Here is a 14214-nt window from a genome sequence, read left to right on the forward strand (position 1 = left end):
CCCACATTTTTGCAACTGGGACAAAAGACGAGAGTTGGAGAAGAGGGAGGTTCATTTGGGTGATAACCACCAGCAGAGAGGAACCCTGTTCCAGGACATTGCAAGATTTCCAGGCTCAAAGAGTGGTCATTGCTGAGGAGAGAGTCAGTCAGTTACCATTTAAGTACTAACTGTGCCAGGCACTGTGCTAAGGGACAGGGGATAGAAAGAGAGGTTAAGACCTTAAGGAACTCAAAGACCAATGGAGGAGACAATATGCAAACACTTATGTGTAAACAAGCTATCTGTAGGATAAAGAGGAAAAAATCAACAGAGGGAAGGCACCAGAATTCAGAGGGACTGTGAAAGGCTTCTTGTGGAAGGTGGGATTTTAGTTTGGAACTTGAAGGAATCTAGGGAGCCCAGAGGTGAAGATAAGGAGGAAGAACATTCTAGCCAGAAAAAAAAACACCCAGAACTGAAAGATGAGGTGTCCTGTTCATGGAATAGCCAGGAGGTCAGTGTCATTGGGTCCAAGAGTATATCAGGTGGTGGAGGAATAAAATGTAAAAAGACTGAGGTCAGCTAAGTGGCTCAGTGGATGGAGAGCCAGAGATAGGGAGTCCTGGGTTCAAATGTGACTTCAGACACTGGGCAAGTCACTTAATCTCCATTGCCTAATCCTTACTCTTCTTCTGCCTTGGAACCAGTGCTAAGTATTCATTCTTTGTTTTTTTTAAACCTTCCACCTTAGAATTGTAGGAGTAAAAATGAATAAATACTCCTAGTATTTAAAAACATATAGGATTCTTAATACTAAATCAAAAGAGAGGGAAAAGAAAAAAGATTCTTTCAGTCAAGTGAGCAGAGTAAAGAGAGCCAGAGGCTCATACCTGCAGCACTTTACCAAAAAACACAAGCTCCAAAACAAGAGCCCTGCAGCACATCGTGGGTCTCAGACAAATTTATCTCCCAAGCATCCTTAGGTAAAATGAAGACGTAATTTAAAAGGATGCTGGGAATGTAGCTCAGGTGTTGCAAATTTTCCATCTACACAGAATCAATATTTGTGTATTGGTTCCTAGGCAGAAGAGTTGTAAGGGCTAGGCAATGGGGGTTAAGTGACTTGCCCAGGGTCACAAAGATAGTGTTTGAGGTCAAATTTGAACCCAGGTTCTAGGCATGGCTCTCAATCTACTGAGCTACCCAGCTGCCCCCAAGTATTCATTCTAAGATGGAAGGTTAGGATGAGAGAGAGAGAGAGAGAGAGAGAGAGAGAGAGAGAGAGAGAGAGAGAGAGAGAGAGAGAGAGAGAGAGAGAGAGAGAGAGAGAGAGAAGAGTGGAAAGGTGTATGTAGAAGACTAGGCTGTGAAGGTTTTTGGGTGCCAGACAGAGGATTTTGTATTTGGTGCTTCCGGTGATAGGGAGCCACTGCAGTTTATTGAGTAGGAGGGGTGACACGATCAGATCTTCAATTTTTAGGAAAATCACTTTAGTGATTGGACTAGGGATAGATTTGAGATCGGCAGACCCATGGACAGATTTTTACAGTCCAGATATGAAGAAATAAGGGCTCGTACCAGAATGATGGCCAGTCAGAGGAGAGAAGGGGGCAAATTGGAGGGACTTGCAAAGATGAAATCGACAGGCCTTGGCAGCAGATTAGATATTGGGGGTATGGTGAGAGGGAATGAGAAATAAGGGGTGCTTGAGTGGTAGGGAGAGACGCACAGCCGCCTGGAGGAAAGGGAGTGTGGAGCCCAGGGATGGTGCTGCTGGTGCCCTCTAAAATCTCCACCCTGGGTAGAAGTCTGAACCCTGGATTTTGAATTGAGTCTATGTTTGAAAACCAGCCCTGTCCCTTCCCAGCTGTGTGGCTTATGGGTCTCAGCTCCTCTCCTATGAAATGAGGTGGGGCCAGAGGATCTCTGAGATATCTTCCAGCTTTAGAATCCGGGGCTTCTATGGAGAGGATGAATGGCTCCTCTCCTCCAGCAGGGGAAGAAGAAGCTGGATAGAGTCCAGGACCCTCAGAGTTCTCTCCTTGGTGCCAGCTCTTACAACCTTCCCCTTCATGCAAACAGGCTCTCTTTCTCTTTGCCAAAGAATCTTCTTTGCCCCCGCCTGCTCTCGCTTTATCATAACTCCTACCCCAGTTTCTTCTGTCTTTTGTGCTTTTTCTTCCTTCTTTCAATGCTGCTGTTGCCAGGCTGTGAGGCCCCTAGGAGCCGAGGGGGAAGCAGGGAGAAAACAATGGGGGCTGGAACTTGGGGTCAGGTTTATCCTGAATAATTCAGTAAAATTGGAAGGATTTCAGGGTGAGTTAGGTGGGGAAAGCCTATCAGAACTCAGGACTTAATTATGTTGACATAAAGTTCAAATTCCTCAGCCTATCTCCCCATTTGTTCTCTGTGTTGGCCTCTGTCCATTTTTGTCCTGCATAGAAACCTACTCTACTAGCCAGACTGGTCTACTGTCCCCTGAATCCACCTTGCACTTTCTGAACCCAGTTACATCATTTCCTCCCGGCTCAGAACGCCCTCCTCTCCCCTTCTGTGCTTGCTGAAATTCTAGCCATGCTTCAAGACCCACCTGAAATCCCGATAATCTCTCCTTCCATGCCTCCCCTTTCCCTTTAGGCATTAGTGAATAAGAGGTCCGTAGGACTTTAAGACCCAAAGGAATGCTGTGAAGGGTGGGATTGCACACACTCTGAACAGCTGCCAGATATTCAAGATGGCGGTGGGTTCCATTGGGTTCTACTCCTGAACGAAGGCTCTAGACTTTTGAAGGTTTGAAGGTGGAAGGTGCCTCAGTGGCCAACTCATCCAACCCATTCACGAAAGCACTCAGCCCAGAGACATGAAGTGCTGATTTTCCAGTGACCCAGGATTTGAACCCAGGTTGTTTTATTCTAAACACAGACCCTGGATGCTTTTCCCCTGGGCAAAGGCAGTCCTAGGCTTCTGGACAATGGATGGAGATAGGGGAGGGCATGCAGACCTTTGGTTTCCTTCTTCCCAGGGCTGTGCCTGGTCCTGCCCAAGCCGAAGTGGTCAATGCAGGGAGAGCTAGAGGACAAGGGTAGGGAGACTGGAGATGAGAGTTGTAGTCTGCCTTTGTTACCTATTTCTTTTTTTCTTTCAAGCAACCATACACATTTTATTAATTTTTAAAACTTCCCCCGTTACTTCTCATTCCTGCATTATTTGTAAATTTTTTTTTTGCTTTATTATTTCCCCCATTAGATTGTGCCCTCCTTGAGCAGGGGCTGTCTTTTGCCTTTTTTTCTCCTTAATTTCCAAATAGTAGGTGCCTAATAAGGGCAGCCGCTATGACTAGTTAAGGGTTCCAATGGAAGAAGTCCTACCCAAGGTTCTCCTCCTTAGTGCCCAGTTTATTGGCCACAGACCCATTCCTCACCCCCCAGCTTTTTTTTTTTTAACTATTACCTTTCATCTTAGGATCAATAATATGGATTGTTCCAAGGCAAAAAGAATTTTAAGGGCTAGGAAATTGGGGTTAAGTGACTTGCCCAGGTACTTGGACATAGCTAGAAGTGTCTCAGGTCAAATTTGAACCCAGGACTTACTGCCTCCAGGCCTGGGCCACCTTGATGCCCCCTCTTCCCTCCTCATCTTAAGAGTGTCTTTTGCCACAGTCACTGAGATATACGCATGGTTCACACAAATTCATGTTTATTTTTCATTTCTGGAGCAGGCTAACAAGGATGCAGGATGGGATGAGGGAGGAGGGGGAGGGAGTGAGGCCCTTCTCCTAGCCCCATTGGTGCCTACCAGTCTTCCCCACCCTCGGGCCCTTCCCCTGCCTCAGTGACTACACCTCCCCCAAATCCAGGGCCCGGACATTGGGGAGTGGGAGGGAGGAAGGCTCAGGTGCATCTCAGAAACAGCAGAGGCAGGGGCCAGGGGAACCCTGGCAAGCAAACCAGGTCTCTTGGAAGCGGGAAGGACACGTAGAAGGTCCCTCTCCTGCCTGGGTCTTGGCGCAGCTAAGCTTTTTTGTTGGCCCATTTGGCCATCTTGTTGTTAATGGGAAGCTTGTAGAATTTGTCCGAGCGCATGTAGACTGCAATCTTCTCCAGAGCCTTGGGTAGAACAAGGGGAAAAAAGAGTCAAGCCTCTAACCTCCATGCAGAGTGCGTGCTCCCGCCACGCAAGAATAAACCTCTCTCATTGCTACAGTGCTTTTCAGGCCACACAACAGCCCTCTAAAGTAGGTAGTGCAAGTATTGTTCCCATTTTACAGATAAGACTGAGGCTCTGCTAAACTCCCAAGCCAGAGGAGCTTTGTCTTTTACTGTACCTCATCTATAAAACCAAACCAAACCAAACCAAACCAAAAAACAAACAAAAACCCAACCACACACCCTTATGCACTCAAAACCCAAATCTCACCCCAGTCACCAGCCACTCCCATGTCCTGCAGCCCAGGGACAAGCCACAGAACTCAGGTTTAGAGGACAAAGAGAACTACTGGCAATGGCAGACACAGAGGCAAGCTTCCCCTTGGTTCTGAATAAGGAGAAGGAATCTGGCGTCTGAATAGGAAAAGAGCTGGATCCTTACCTCAAATCGGGCAAGGAAATCCTTCAGGTTTGGAAATTCATCCAGGCACTTGGGCTCAAACATTCGGTTCTGGTCCAGGACATCATACACGAGAAAGTCCACGAAAGTGATCTAGGTTAAGAAAATGCTCTAGGTTCAGGGCACCCGAAGGTTCTAGGGAATAAGGTCCCTTTCTTCCTTCCCTGGCTCCTACCTTGTCCCCTGCAAACCATGTCTGCTTTCCCAGGAACTGAGAGAAGAGCTTCAGCTGTCCTGGGAGCTGCTCCAGGTACTCAGGTTTCAATTTCTCCTGGATCAGAGAGAAATCAACAGTCACCATCCTCACCAGGGTGCTTTTTAGTGCTGTAAATTTTGCCTTGTGCCTTCCCTAAAACCGGCTCCCTTTGCCCTAAGGAAGGCTAGAGCCTAAACTTCTTCTATTGTTGATGGCAGGTAGCAGCCTTGTGTTATTACCTCAGGTGTACATTTTTTTCCTATCATGAAAACAATTAGAGGATTCTGGTAAGAACAATTCCCTTGGGGCTACCTGAAGGATGGATGATTTAGCAAAATGAATCTGGGCATGTGGGTGGCACTCATTTCTGGAGGCAGGAAATAGCTTGGCTGACGATGAAGCTTAAAGATATGGTGCTCAGTTTTACTGCTCTATAATAAAGCATTTGAGAACAACAACAAAAAGAATCCCTTAGATATACTATGGGACAATCTCTTAGGTCACTAAGGTAGATTTCATAGGTGGGATAGTAAAGAGTACAGGACTTGGAAAGAGGAAGATCTAGGTTTGAAATTCTATTTTAGGTACTTACTGTGTGACCCTGGGCAAGTCATTGAGATTCTCAGACTCAGTTTCTTCATCAGTAAAATGGGGGGGGGGGGTGTAATAATAGCACCTACCTCAGAAGGTTGTAACGATGACTGATGGACTCCAAGTCAGATGAACCTGGTGCCATATCTCTCAAAAAAAAATGACTACCCCACATTCTTATCCACTCACTTTTAAAATGAACTCTGCCACCCCCACCCCCAGAATAACTAATCTACTGCATCCCATGCAGACTGCTACTGGGGAGTGCTTAGCACACTGCCTGGTACAGAATAGGAACTTAATAAAAAGATGTTTCATGACTTGGGAAACCCCTATTAGGAGAAGGGAGCTTGAAAGATGCTAGCCATTATTATAGCCTCTCAGGGCTTCAGACCTTCATTTGTGAAAAAAGATCTTTTCATCTTCAGATCTATAATTCTCTGAGAGAAAGGCCACCTGGAAAGTGCTGACCTTACAGGAAAAAAGACAGCAAGCAACCTAGAGGAGGGAACTGGTGTCAAGCAGCCAGGTTCTAGGGATGATGATGAGGTGAAGAAGTTTAGTCTCATAGGAGGATCTGCTTAGTGGGTGGGATTCAGATCACTAAACTGGATGGAGGAGGGAAAATGGGCTGGGGGAAAGGAAGGATGCCCACAAGTTAAATCCATTGGGACCTCCAGGGAAAGGGGCTAGAAGAACAAGGGTAACTGCTCCATTAGTGCAAAAAAGTCTGATAAAGATGTTCTGCCATCTTATAAGATTTCCCCGTGTTTCTTCTTTTTTCAACCCTTATTTTCTGTCTCAGAATCAATACTGTGTACAGGTTCCAAGGCAGAAGAATGCTAAGGGATAGGTGATGGGGGTTAAGTGACTTGCTCAGGGTCACAGTGTTTCTTTTTTTAAACTCATGTCTTCCTTATAATTTAGAGCACTAAAACCCCTTAGATCCCCCCAGCTCATCTGTTCCCCCAATAGTGTATATTTGTTTCACAGACGGGGGAAATGTCAACTTGCAGCCCCTTCCTCAGTGGACTTAAGGGAAAAATCCTGGTAGAAAATGGAGTTTTCTTGTAAAAGTTGATTCCAAGGGTGCAACACCCCCTGCCCTAGAGTCACCTCCCCAGGAAGTTTCTCTCTCTGCTGAAGCCCCAGTAAGGGCCAGCACTTCTCAGAATCACTTCAGAGCGACTCATCATCAGAACCCCTAGGAGTTACAACTTCTAGGCTCCAAACACAAGAGGATCAGGGAGACAGATCCATGAAGAAAGAAGCCCTGGGGAGCCCCAGACCCTGCTTCCTATCTTCACCCCCTAGTCTCCCCTCCTCATTTTAACCCTTGAAGGAGAAACTCACGAAATCTGGGCTGTAGGAGACCCGAACCAGCTGCCAACGGAAGTCCATAACCTGATTCTCAAGCATGTCCACACGAATCTTCTCTTCCTCAGTCTCACCACCTGCAGGAGGGCAGGAGGAGGATTCACCCTCATGACCCGCACTCTGGAGACCCTGGCACTTCCCTTACTCTCCCTTCTCCCACAACTTACACATGTTGTGCTTTCGGGCAATGTAGCGCATGATGGCATTGCTCTGGGTGAGCTTGTGTTCTCCATCAATCAGGTAGGGCAGCTGGGAGAAGAACAGGGACAAATCAGTCAAATCACCAATGAGGGTCCTGCTTCCTCCACTCTAGTGCCCTAGAGAAGAGAAGCTAGAATATACCGTCAGAAGGGAAGCTGGAGAAGCTACTTGGGCTGAAGGGAAGAGCCGAATCCGGGAGAGCCCAGAATTCCACAGGATCCCACCAAGCCCCATACAAGCCAAGGCAGAGAAAAAAAGAATTTGGAGGCATCTCCCCCAATGCAGACACTTACATTAGGGAAGTCCAGGCCCAGCTTGAACTTCACATCCAGCCATTGGCTTCGGTCATAGTCAGGAGCTGTGAGGAAGAAGAAGCAATAATCCCAGATCTCCCCAAAGTCCTGTCCCTTTCTTACCAATATTCCACATGGGAAGGCAAAGGAAGTCCCTCTGGGCCTGGTAGAGGCCAAGTCAAGTTAGAGGAGCCATACCCGCAGATTTCCTAGCTGGCTCTGCTTTGAAGCCATCTTGGTGACTAAAGAGATAATCTGGGCTGTTGAGGGGGTTATTAGCCCTAAATTGCCTATATTTGTTCCTCCTGTTGTCTATGAAGGGAAGATTGAATGTCAGACCAGAGTATTGGAGAGGATCATAGATTTAGAACTGGAAGGGGCAGCCTCCACAGTGGGCACACCAATGCCCGAAGAGGGTGGTTGGGGTCCAGTCATGAGTCTGTATCCCCTCCCCCACCATATATACCCACACTGGGGGGTCCAGTATCATCTTTGAAGTGGTTCTTCTCCAATAAAATTTGAGTAAATATGCCCCAGAGACAGTCAAAAAGGAGCTGCTCTGGACCCTCCCCAGTGTCTCCCCAAGACTCCACCTGAGAAGAATCTGCTGTGTTCAAAGAAAAGGGAATAAAGGCAGATGCGAGAGCTCCCTAGACCCAGATTTCTAATGCTACCCTCTTCTCAGTAGGCATGACATCTCAGAGTTGCCTTGCAAAGAGCCCTTTTTAACTTGGGCACCTTTACCAGCCTTTAGACATAGCCTTTTCCCTCGGGGCCTCTAGAGAGAAGTCCAGAGGTCATTCCTAAGTGGAGCGCTGGCAGGGCTTGGCATAGGCTGGCACATTTCATCCAGAGCTTCCTTCTCCCCTAACTTACCTTCCCCACAACGATACAGCTTCTCCTCATAGTTAGAGTCGGTGTACTCCAGGAGTAGGCGGATGGCATGGGCCAGCTGCGGAGAGAAAAGGCAGCCCGGGTAAGGAGTGGAACCTCCCTCTCAATGCTCAGGTTTCCTCTCCGGGCACATCCCCCAACTCTTATTGGGCTGCTTTCATTTCCCACTTCTCTGAGGAATACGTTTTGGGGAAGCTAATTTTTGCTGGGAAAGGACCCCGATTCCCCTGCGTTGCAGCAGCAGTATTTTCCCTCCCTCCGCTGGGATACAAACTGAGCCGAAGAGCATCGTATTAACAGCGGACCCCCAAAGTCTCGGAGTGTTTAAGACTACTGAAAGCGTGCTACTGTTTTGGAAGGCTCCGTGGAAAGGGAATGATGGCTAATTGGGACCCGGAAGTGCTGGTGGTTAGCTGAGAGGGAGTTGGGGGTAGAATCGACTTCATCTGCGAGGTAAGTGGACAGAAGCAGAAAGGAGCCCCTCCAAGAAAAGCCCAAGGATGCCAAAGGGGATGGGGGTGGGCCGAAAGGCACGCGGGAAGAGCCAGGCTGTCCGAAGAGACAGCCTCGCCCCGAAATCTTTTTGCCCGCCACCCCGAACCCTGAAAATGCAGGCTTGCAGGAGAGGGGCGGGGAAGCTCCGTCCCTCGAAGGGCCAGAGCTTTGGGGAATGGTTTGGAGGCTGCGCACAGTAGCAGCTACAAGCCACCGCGCATCCTCCATAAAGCAAGGGGTGGTGGTGGGGGGGGTTCAGCTACTGGACGCGGGGAAGCCCAGATCTCCGGGGGTTCCCCTGACCACCACTGGTATCCCAACCCCAGGGTTGGGGAAACACTTACCCCGCGGATGTCCCAGTAGCCCAAGATCATCGGCATCTTGTCAACAGGATGGATGGTAGAGCTGTGATTTCAGGCTGGATGCTCCGGATATTTATCTTCAGCGCGAAGGGGGCAGGTCCAGTGGGGAGTGGGCGGTACTGGGTTCCTCCCCTCCTCCATCCTCAGCCTCCCGTCCGGAGCTCCAAGGCCATGGCTAAGGCCGGAGTTTGGGGGCAGGGCTGTGTGCAGGCTAGAAACCACCTAAGCCCTGGAATTAGACTCTTCCGATACTTTTTTGAGTTAACTTCCAGGTGCCTAGAACGTGCGCCGCTGGTGTGCCTCGGTGCACCTCTTTATACCACTTAGACCTCAAGGCTCCAGGACTTTCTCTTTGGGAGAAAGCTGCTCTCGGGGCAAGGATTAGGCCAGAAGGCTTTTTATGCATCACACGTGTTGAATCCTAGAGTTTTGAGCTAGGGGATATCATTTGGTCAGTCCACAAACATATTAAGCTCTGATTCGGTGCCAGGCACTGTATTGAGGGCTGGAGAAAGGTTGGGGGCCAGCCTCCATGGGGAATTCACCTTCTAATAGAGGAGACCACGTATGCTCAACATATAAGGTGTATATACTTATCTGGGAAATGAGAGGAAATCTCAGAGAGAAGGCTCTAGACAAAAAAGCCTTCAGCAGGCGGTGGGATCTCAGCTGAGTCTTGAAAGAAGCCAAGAGAATGAAAATTTCAGGAACCCCCGGGGAGGGGGGGGGGGCGACAGTCAATGAAAAGCCAAGGAATGGGGAGTTCTGTTGTGGAATGGGAGGAACAGCCAGAAGGTTGGAAGCACCAGATTCTGAAGTCCGAGTAAGGGAATAAGATGTAAAAGAACTGGAAAGGTAGGAAGGGGCCAGGTTATGAAAGGCTTTGAAAATCGAACAAAGGACCTTCTATCAGATATTAGAGGTAATCAAGAACTTCTGGAATTTCCTGAGTCGGGGAGTGAGTGATAGGATCAGACCTCAGTTTAGGAAATTCACTTTGGCAAGTGAGGGTAGGATGGATTGGAGTAGAGAGACAATGAAGCCCACGACAACGGAGACATGCCTCCCTGTGCCATTCTACATCTTTATAGCTTTATGACTGAGAATGAAAAAATATTAATGGAGTAGGTTAAACTTAAAAGTGTGTCTGCTTTTCAAAAAGCTGGTTGTTAAACATTAACCAGAATACCTCTGCTTGGAGATGGTTGTGAGAGAAGACATTATGATCAATGATAAGGACTTCAGTTTATTTTATTTTTACAATCCATTACTTTCTCTCTTAGAATTGATATTAAGTATTGGTTGCCAGTCAGAAGAGTTATAAGGGGTAGGTAACTGGGGTCAAGTTTATCAGGATCTCAGTTTAGAGACAAGATGGCAGACCACAACATGTGTCACTGGGGAAACCATGAGTGGGGTTGGAGTCCCCAAGATAATTCAGAAAAACTGAATAATAATACTAGCTAATTCCACCTAGAAACACAAAGCTTGGTGGCACAGTTGATATAGTACTGAGCCTGAAGTCAGGAAGGTTCCATTTTTCTGAGTCCAAATCTGGACTTAGGCACTTACTAGCTGTGTGACCTTGGGCATGTCATTTGATCCTATTGCCCTCAGTTTCTTCATTTGTAAAATGAGGTGGAGAAGGAAATGGAAAACCACTCCATTAATTTTTTTCCAGGAAAACCTCAAATGGGATCAGGAAGAGTCAGACAGAACTGAAAAACAACTAAATACACACAGACACATATACACAAAAATTACTTTAAATATTTTACACATATTGCCTCAGTTGATGCTCATGAAGATCCTGTGAGATAGGTGGTCTATTATTGAACTCTTATACATGAAAAAACTGAGGCTGAGGTTAAGTGACTTGCCCAGGGTTACACAGTTAATAAAGTCTAAGGCAAGATTTGAATTTAAAGGCTTTCAGACTTCAGTGCGTACTATATATCTAATATGCTTTTCAAGACACAGAAAAAGAGAGGAGCAAAAGACAGTCAACTCTTCTTTTGTCCCACTGAGGTTTGGGACATGGGAGCAGGTGAATCGTTTATCAGAAAGATTGTCTTTAATTTTATTTACAATAAAGAAGAGAAGGAGAGAATAGATGGAGGAAATATTGAGAAACTAAATGCCAAAGTCTCAGCTGCATACAGAACTCTTGGTGGCTTTCAGATTTGATGAAGCAGCTAAAACCATGTAACATCATCTTTCTCCCCCATCCCTGCCCACATCCTTTTAATCTCCAAAATGTGTAATCATTAGCCTGTGAGAGTCTTTTCCTAGATAAAGGAAGGACATGAAGTTTCTAATTGTTGCCACTTGTGTTTCTTGGGTTTAACATTATTGCATATGCTGTACTCCTCTGATTGTCTAGATACACTTTTTAAATTTTTTAACCCTTATGTCTTAGATTCAATATGGAGTCTTGGTTGTGAGAAAGTTTGGTTGTACTTGCTAAAGCCTGCATTTCCCAGGGTTTCTAATACAGAACAATAATCCTTTGCAACCCTAAACTAAATTTAAGAATTGGGGACCTTCTGACTGAACCTGGTCCTAACTACCAAGTGGGCTGGGCTGAGAACAGTCCTTTCCTGATAAAATGATCATTATCTCACCTGGAGGGGCTCCTGGAATATTCATATTAGATAACTGTTATCAGCCTGGCTCCTAGACTCCAAAAAATCACTCCAAGGGGTTCCTGTCAAGAATTTGCTGTTACACCCATCCCTCAAGCAATAATCTTGTTTTTTCTTTGTTTTTTTTTCTCATCTTTCATACAATAAAAACTGGCTAATTTCTGCAGCTAATGGACTCCTTTCCTTGGAGAGGGGTTCCCATATGCATGCATCTTCTGCTGAGAAGAATATATTAAAATGCCCTTTGCTTCTTCCTCAGTTTCTAGTATCTTTCACTCAATTTGACTCCTGTCTGGTGGGATCAGATATTTGGGAAGATAGTGGGTTGACAGTTTCTAAGCAGAAGAGTAGTAAGGGCTAGGTAATGGGGGTTAAGTGACTTACCCAGGATTACACAACTAGGAAGTATAGCCACCTAGCTGTCCCTAAAATATGCTTTAGAAAGACTTGTTTTAGGTCCTTAACTTTGATTATATTTCACTTGAAATTCTATTTAATTCAGGTAGTTAGCCTTGACAACCTTGTTTTATGAAACCTCAAATTTACCCTTGTCTTATAGTGACTTGCTTTGAAGAAACTCCCCGACTGACCCTTGTCCCATACTGGGCAATAGCCCATCAAGCTTCCACTGAGCATCTTGGATGGGAGAAGTGGATGTAGCTAAGTCTTAAGTACCTTATTGTCTTCAGAGTTTCTCTTATCGTATTTAGGCCACTCCCAGGTATTTTAGCATCTGGCTAGAATTCTCTTTCCCTAGCCTCCATGGAAGCCAATCAGGCCTTTCCTATACTCCCTAAAGTACAAATAGAACCCCAAGTTCTTTAGTGGAAATTCCCATGGATGGCAGAGCTCTGATCTCAGGTTGGACACTCTAGATATTGAAAGATACTAGTGATTATTATAGCCTCTGTGTGTGTGTGTGAGAGAGAGAGAGAGAGAGAGAGAGAGAGAGAGAGAGAGAGAGAGAGAGAAAAGAGAGAGAGAGAGAGAGAGAGAGAGAAAAGAGAGAGAGAGAGAGAGAGAGAGAGAAAAGAGAGAGAGAAAAGAGAGAGAGAGAAAAGAGAGAGAGAGAGAGAGAGAAGAGAGAGAGAAAAGAGAGAGAGAGAGAGAGAAAAGAGAGAGAGAGACTCTGTGTGATGGCCATAAGAACATTGCCTTCCTTGTCCTGATTTAAAATGTGGATATATGCTTTCTGGGGGCAGCTGGGTAGCTCAGTGGATTGAGAGCCAGGCCTAGAGACAGGAGGTCATAGGTTCCAATCTGGCTTCAGACATTTCCATGCTATGTGACTCTGGCCAAGTCACTTAACCCCCATTGCCTAGCCCTTCCTGCTCTTCTGCCTTGGAACCAATACACAGTATTGATTCTAATACAGAAGGAAGGATTTTAAAAATTATATATATATTTAAAAAAATTTAATTTAATTTTTAGAAGTTTAACATTAATCAATTTATTAATTTAATATTATTAAGTTAGGGTTAGGGTTTAATATAGGTTAGTTTAATAAATTTATTTTTATTTAATTTAATAATTAGTGTTAAATATAGAAATATAAAAATATACATATAAAACAACAACTTTTGTTTTACATTTATTTTAATTTAACAAGTTTAATATTTTTAAATTATTAATTAAAATTATTTTAATAAATTAAATTAAAATAATATAAATCAATACATTTTAAATTTAAACTTAATTAAAAAAAGTATTTAAAAAAGATGTATTCTTTTCCAACTGCTTGGTACTTCTGTATTTTTCCAGGTTGACAGTCTCCTTGGACCTTTGGGAGGCAGTGGGGGTGTTTGGGTTTTGGAATCAGAGGGCTGGATTTGAATTCTGGATCTGTCATTCACTACCCATGTGACCATGGGGAAATTGCTGAATTTCTCTAGGCTTCAGTATCCTTCCCCCAAAAGATGTGCTTGGATTAGCTAATCCCCAAATTCCCTTCCAGATTTAAATCTATAATCTCTTTGGCTTCCTTCCTTTTTTTTTTTTTTAATTTATCTTTATTATCATGCAAAACACACTTCCATATTTGTCAGTGTTGTAAGAGCACACTCATTCAAAACCCAAACCCCAAATAAAACATAAATACACTGATGTGAAAGATAGTATGCTTTGATCCTCATCTATCACATTCCAACAGTTCTTTCTCTGGAGGTGAATAGCCTTCCCTGTCATGTCTTTCAGGATTGTTCCAGAGTTGCCTTTTTTTTTTAATGAAAGCTTTCTCATTGCTGTCTGCTTTTAATTGTCAGGCTTTTTTTTTTTTAATATTATTCTCTCCTTCTACTCTGTTGAGCCTTTCCTTGTAACAAAGATCAGTTTTGAGAGACTGAGGCTGGCTGGGTTTCTGACAGTCTGTACCTAAGATTTTCCCATCTCTACCAGAGAGCAGGGTCTGATTTATCATCTGTTATCTGGGACCAAGGTCTTCTGTTTGTTTTTTAAACACATTGTTGATGCTCTTTGTTTCTATATCTCAATCCTTTCTGGCTACTTTTTGGGGGGAGGAAGAAGACATTGACCTACTTTCAAAAAAGAGGGAAAGGGGGAAAAAATCTATTTTG

At 45.0% G+C, this 14214-nt stretch overlaps 1 protein-coding gene across 1 annotated transcript; it reads right to left on the minus strand.

Moving 5' to 3' along the window:
* Window positions 1-3661: 3661 nt before the first annotated feature.
* Window positions 3662-9395, minus strand: LOC100033072 (glutathione S-transferase Mu 3). Its single transcript, XM_001381923.4, has 8 exons — window positions 8979-9395; window positions 8122-8197; window positions 7246-7310; window positions 6919-7000; window positions 6728-6828; window positions 4763-4858; window positions 4570-4680; window positions 3662-4088 (listed from the first exon to the last, which is right to left on the minus strand). Exons 1-8 carry the CDS (start codon window positions 9012-9014, stop codon window positions 3993-3995), a joined length of 663 nt encoding a protein of 220 aa, XP_001381960.1. The 5' UTR covers window positions 9015-9395; the 3' UTR covers window positions 3662-3992.
* Between the last annotated feature and the right edge of the window lie 4819 nt (window positions 9396-14214).

The sequence above is a fragment of the Monodelphis domestica genome, chromosome 2 (genome assembly GCF_027887165.1).
Source record: "Monodelphis domestica isolate mMonDom1 chromosome 2, mMonDom1.pri, whole genome shotgun sequence".
NCBI classification, from domain to species: domain Eukaryota; kingdom Metazoa; phylum Chordata; class Mammalia; order Didelphimorphia; family Didelphidae; genus Monodelphis; species Monodelphis domestica.

Coding starts and splice junctions, on each gene's coding strand:
- LOC100033072 (XM_001381923.4), bottom strand. CDS start 9,014: ATGCCGATGATCTTGGGCTACTGGGACATCCGCGGG. Junction 8,198..8,978: donor GCTACTGGGACATCCGCGGG/GTAAGTGTTTCC, acceptor TTCTCTCCGCAG/CTGGCCCATGCCATCCGCCT. Junction 4,859..6,727: donor TCTCCTACAGCCCAGATTTC/GTGAGTTTCTCC, acceptor TCTCTGATCCAG/GAGAAATTGAAACCTGAGTA.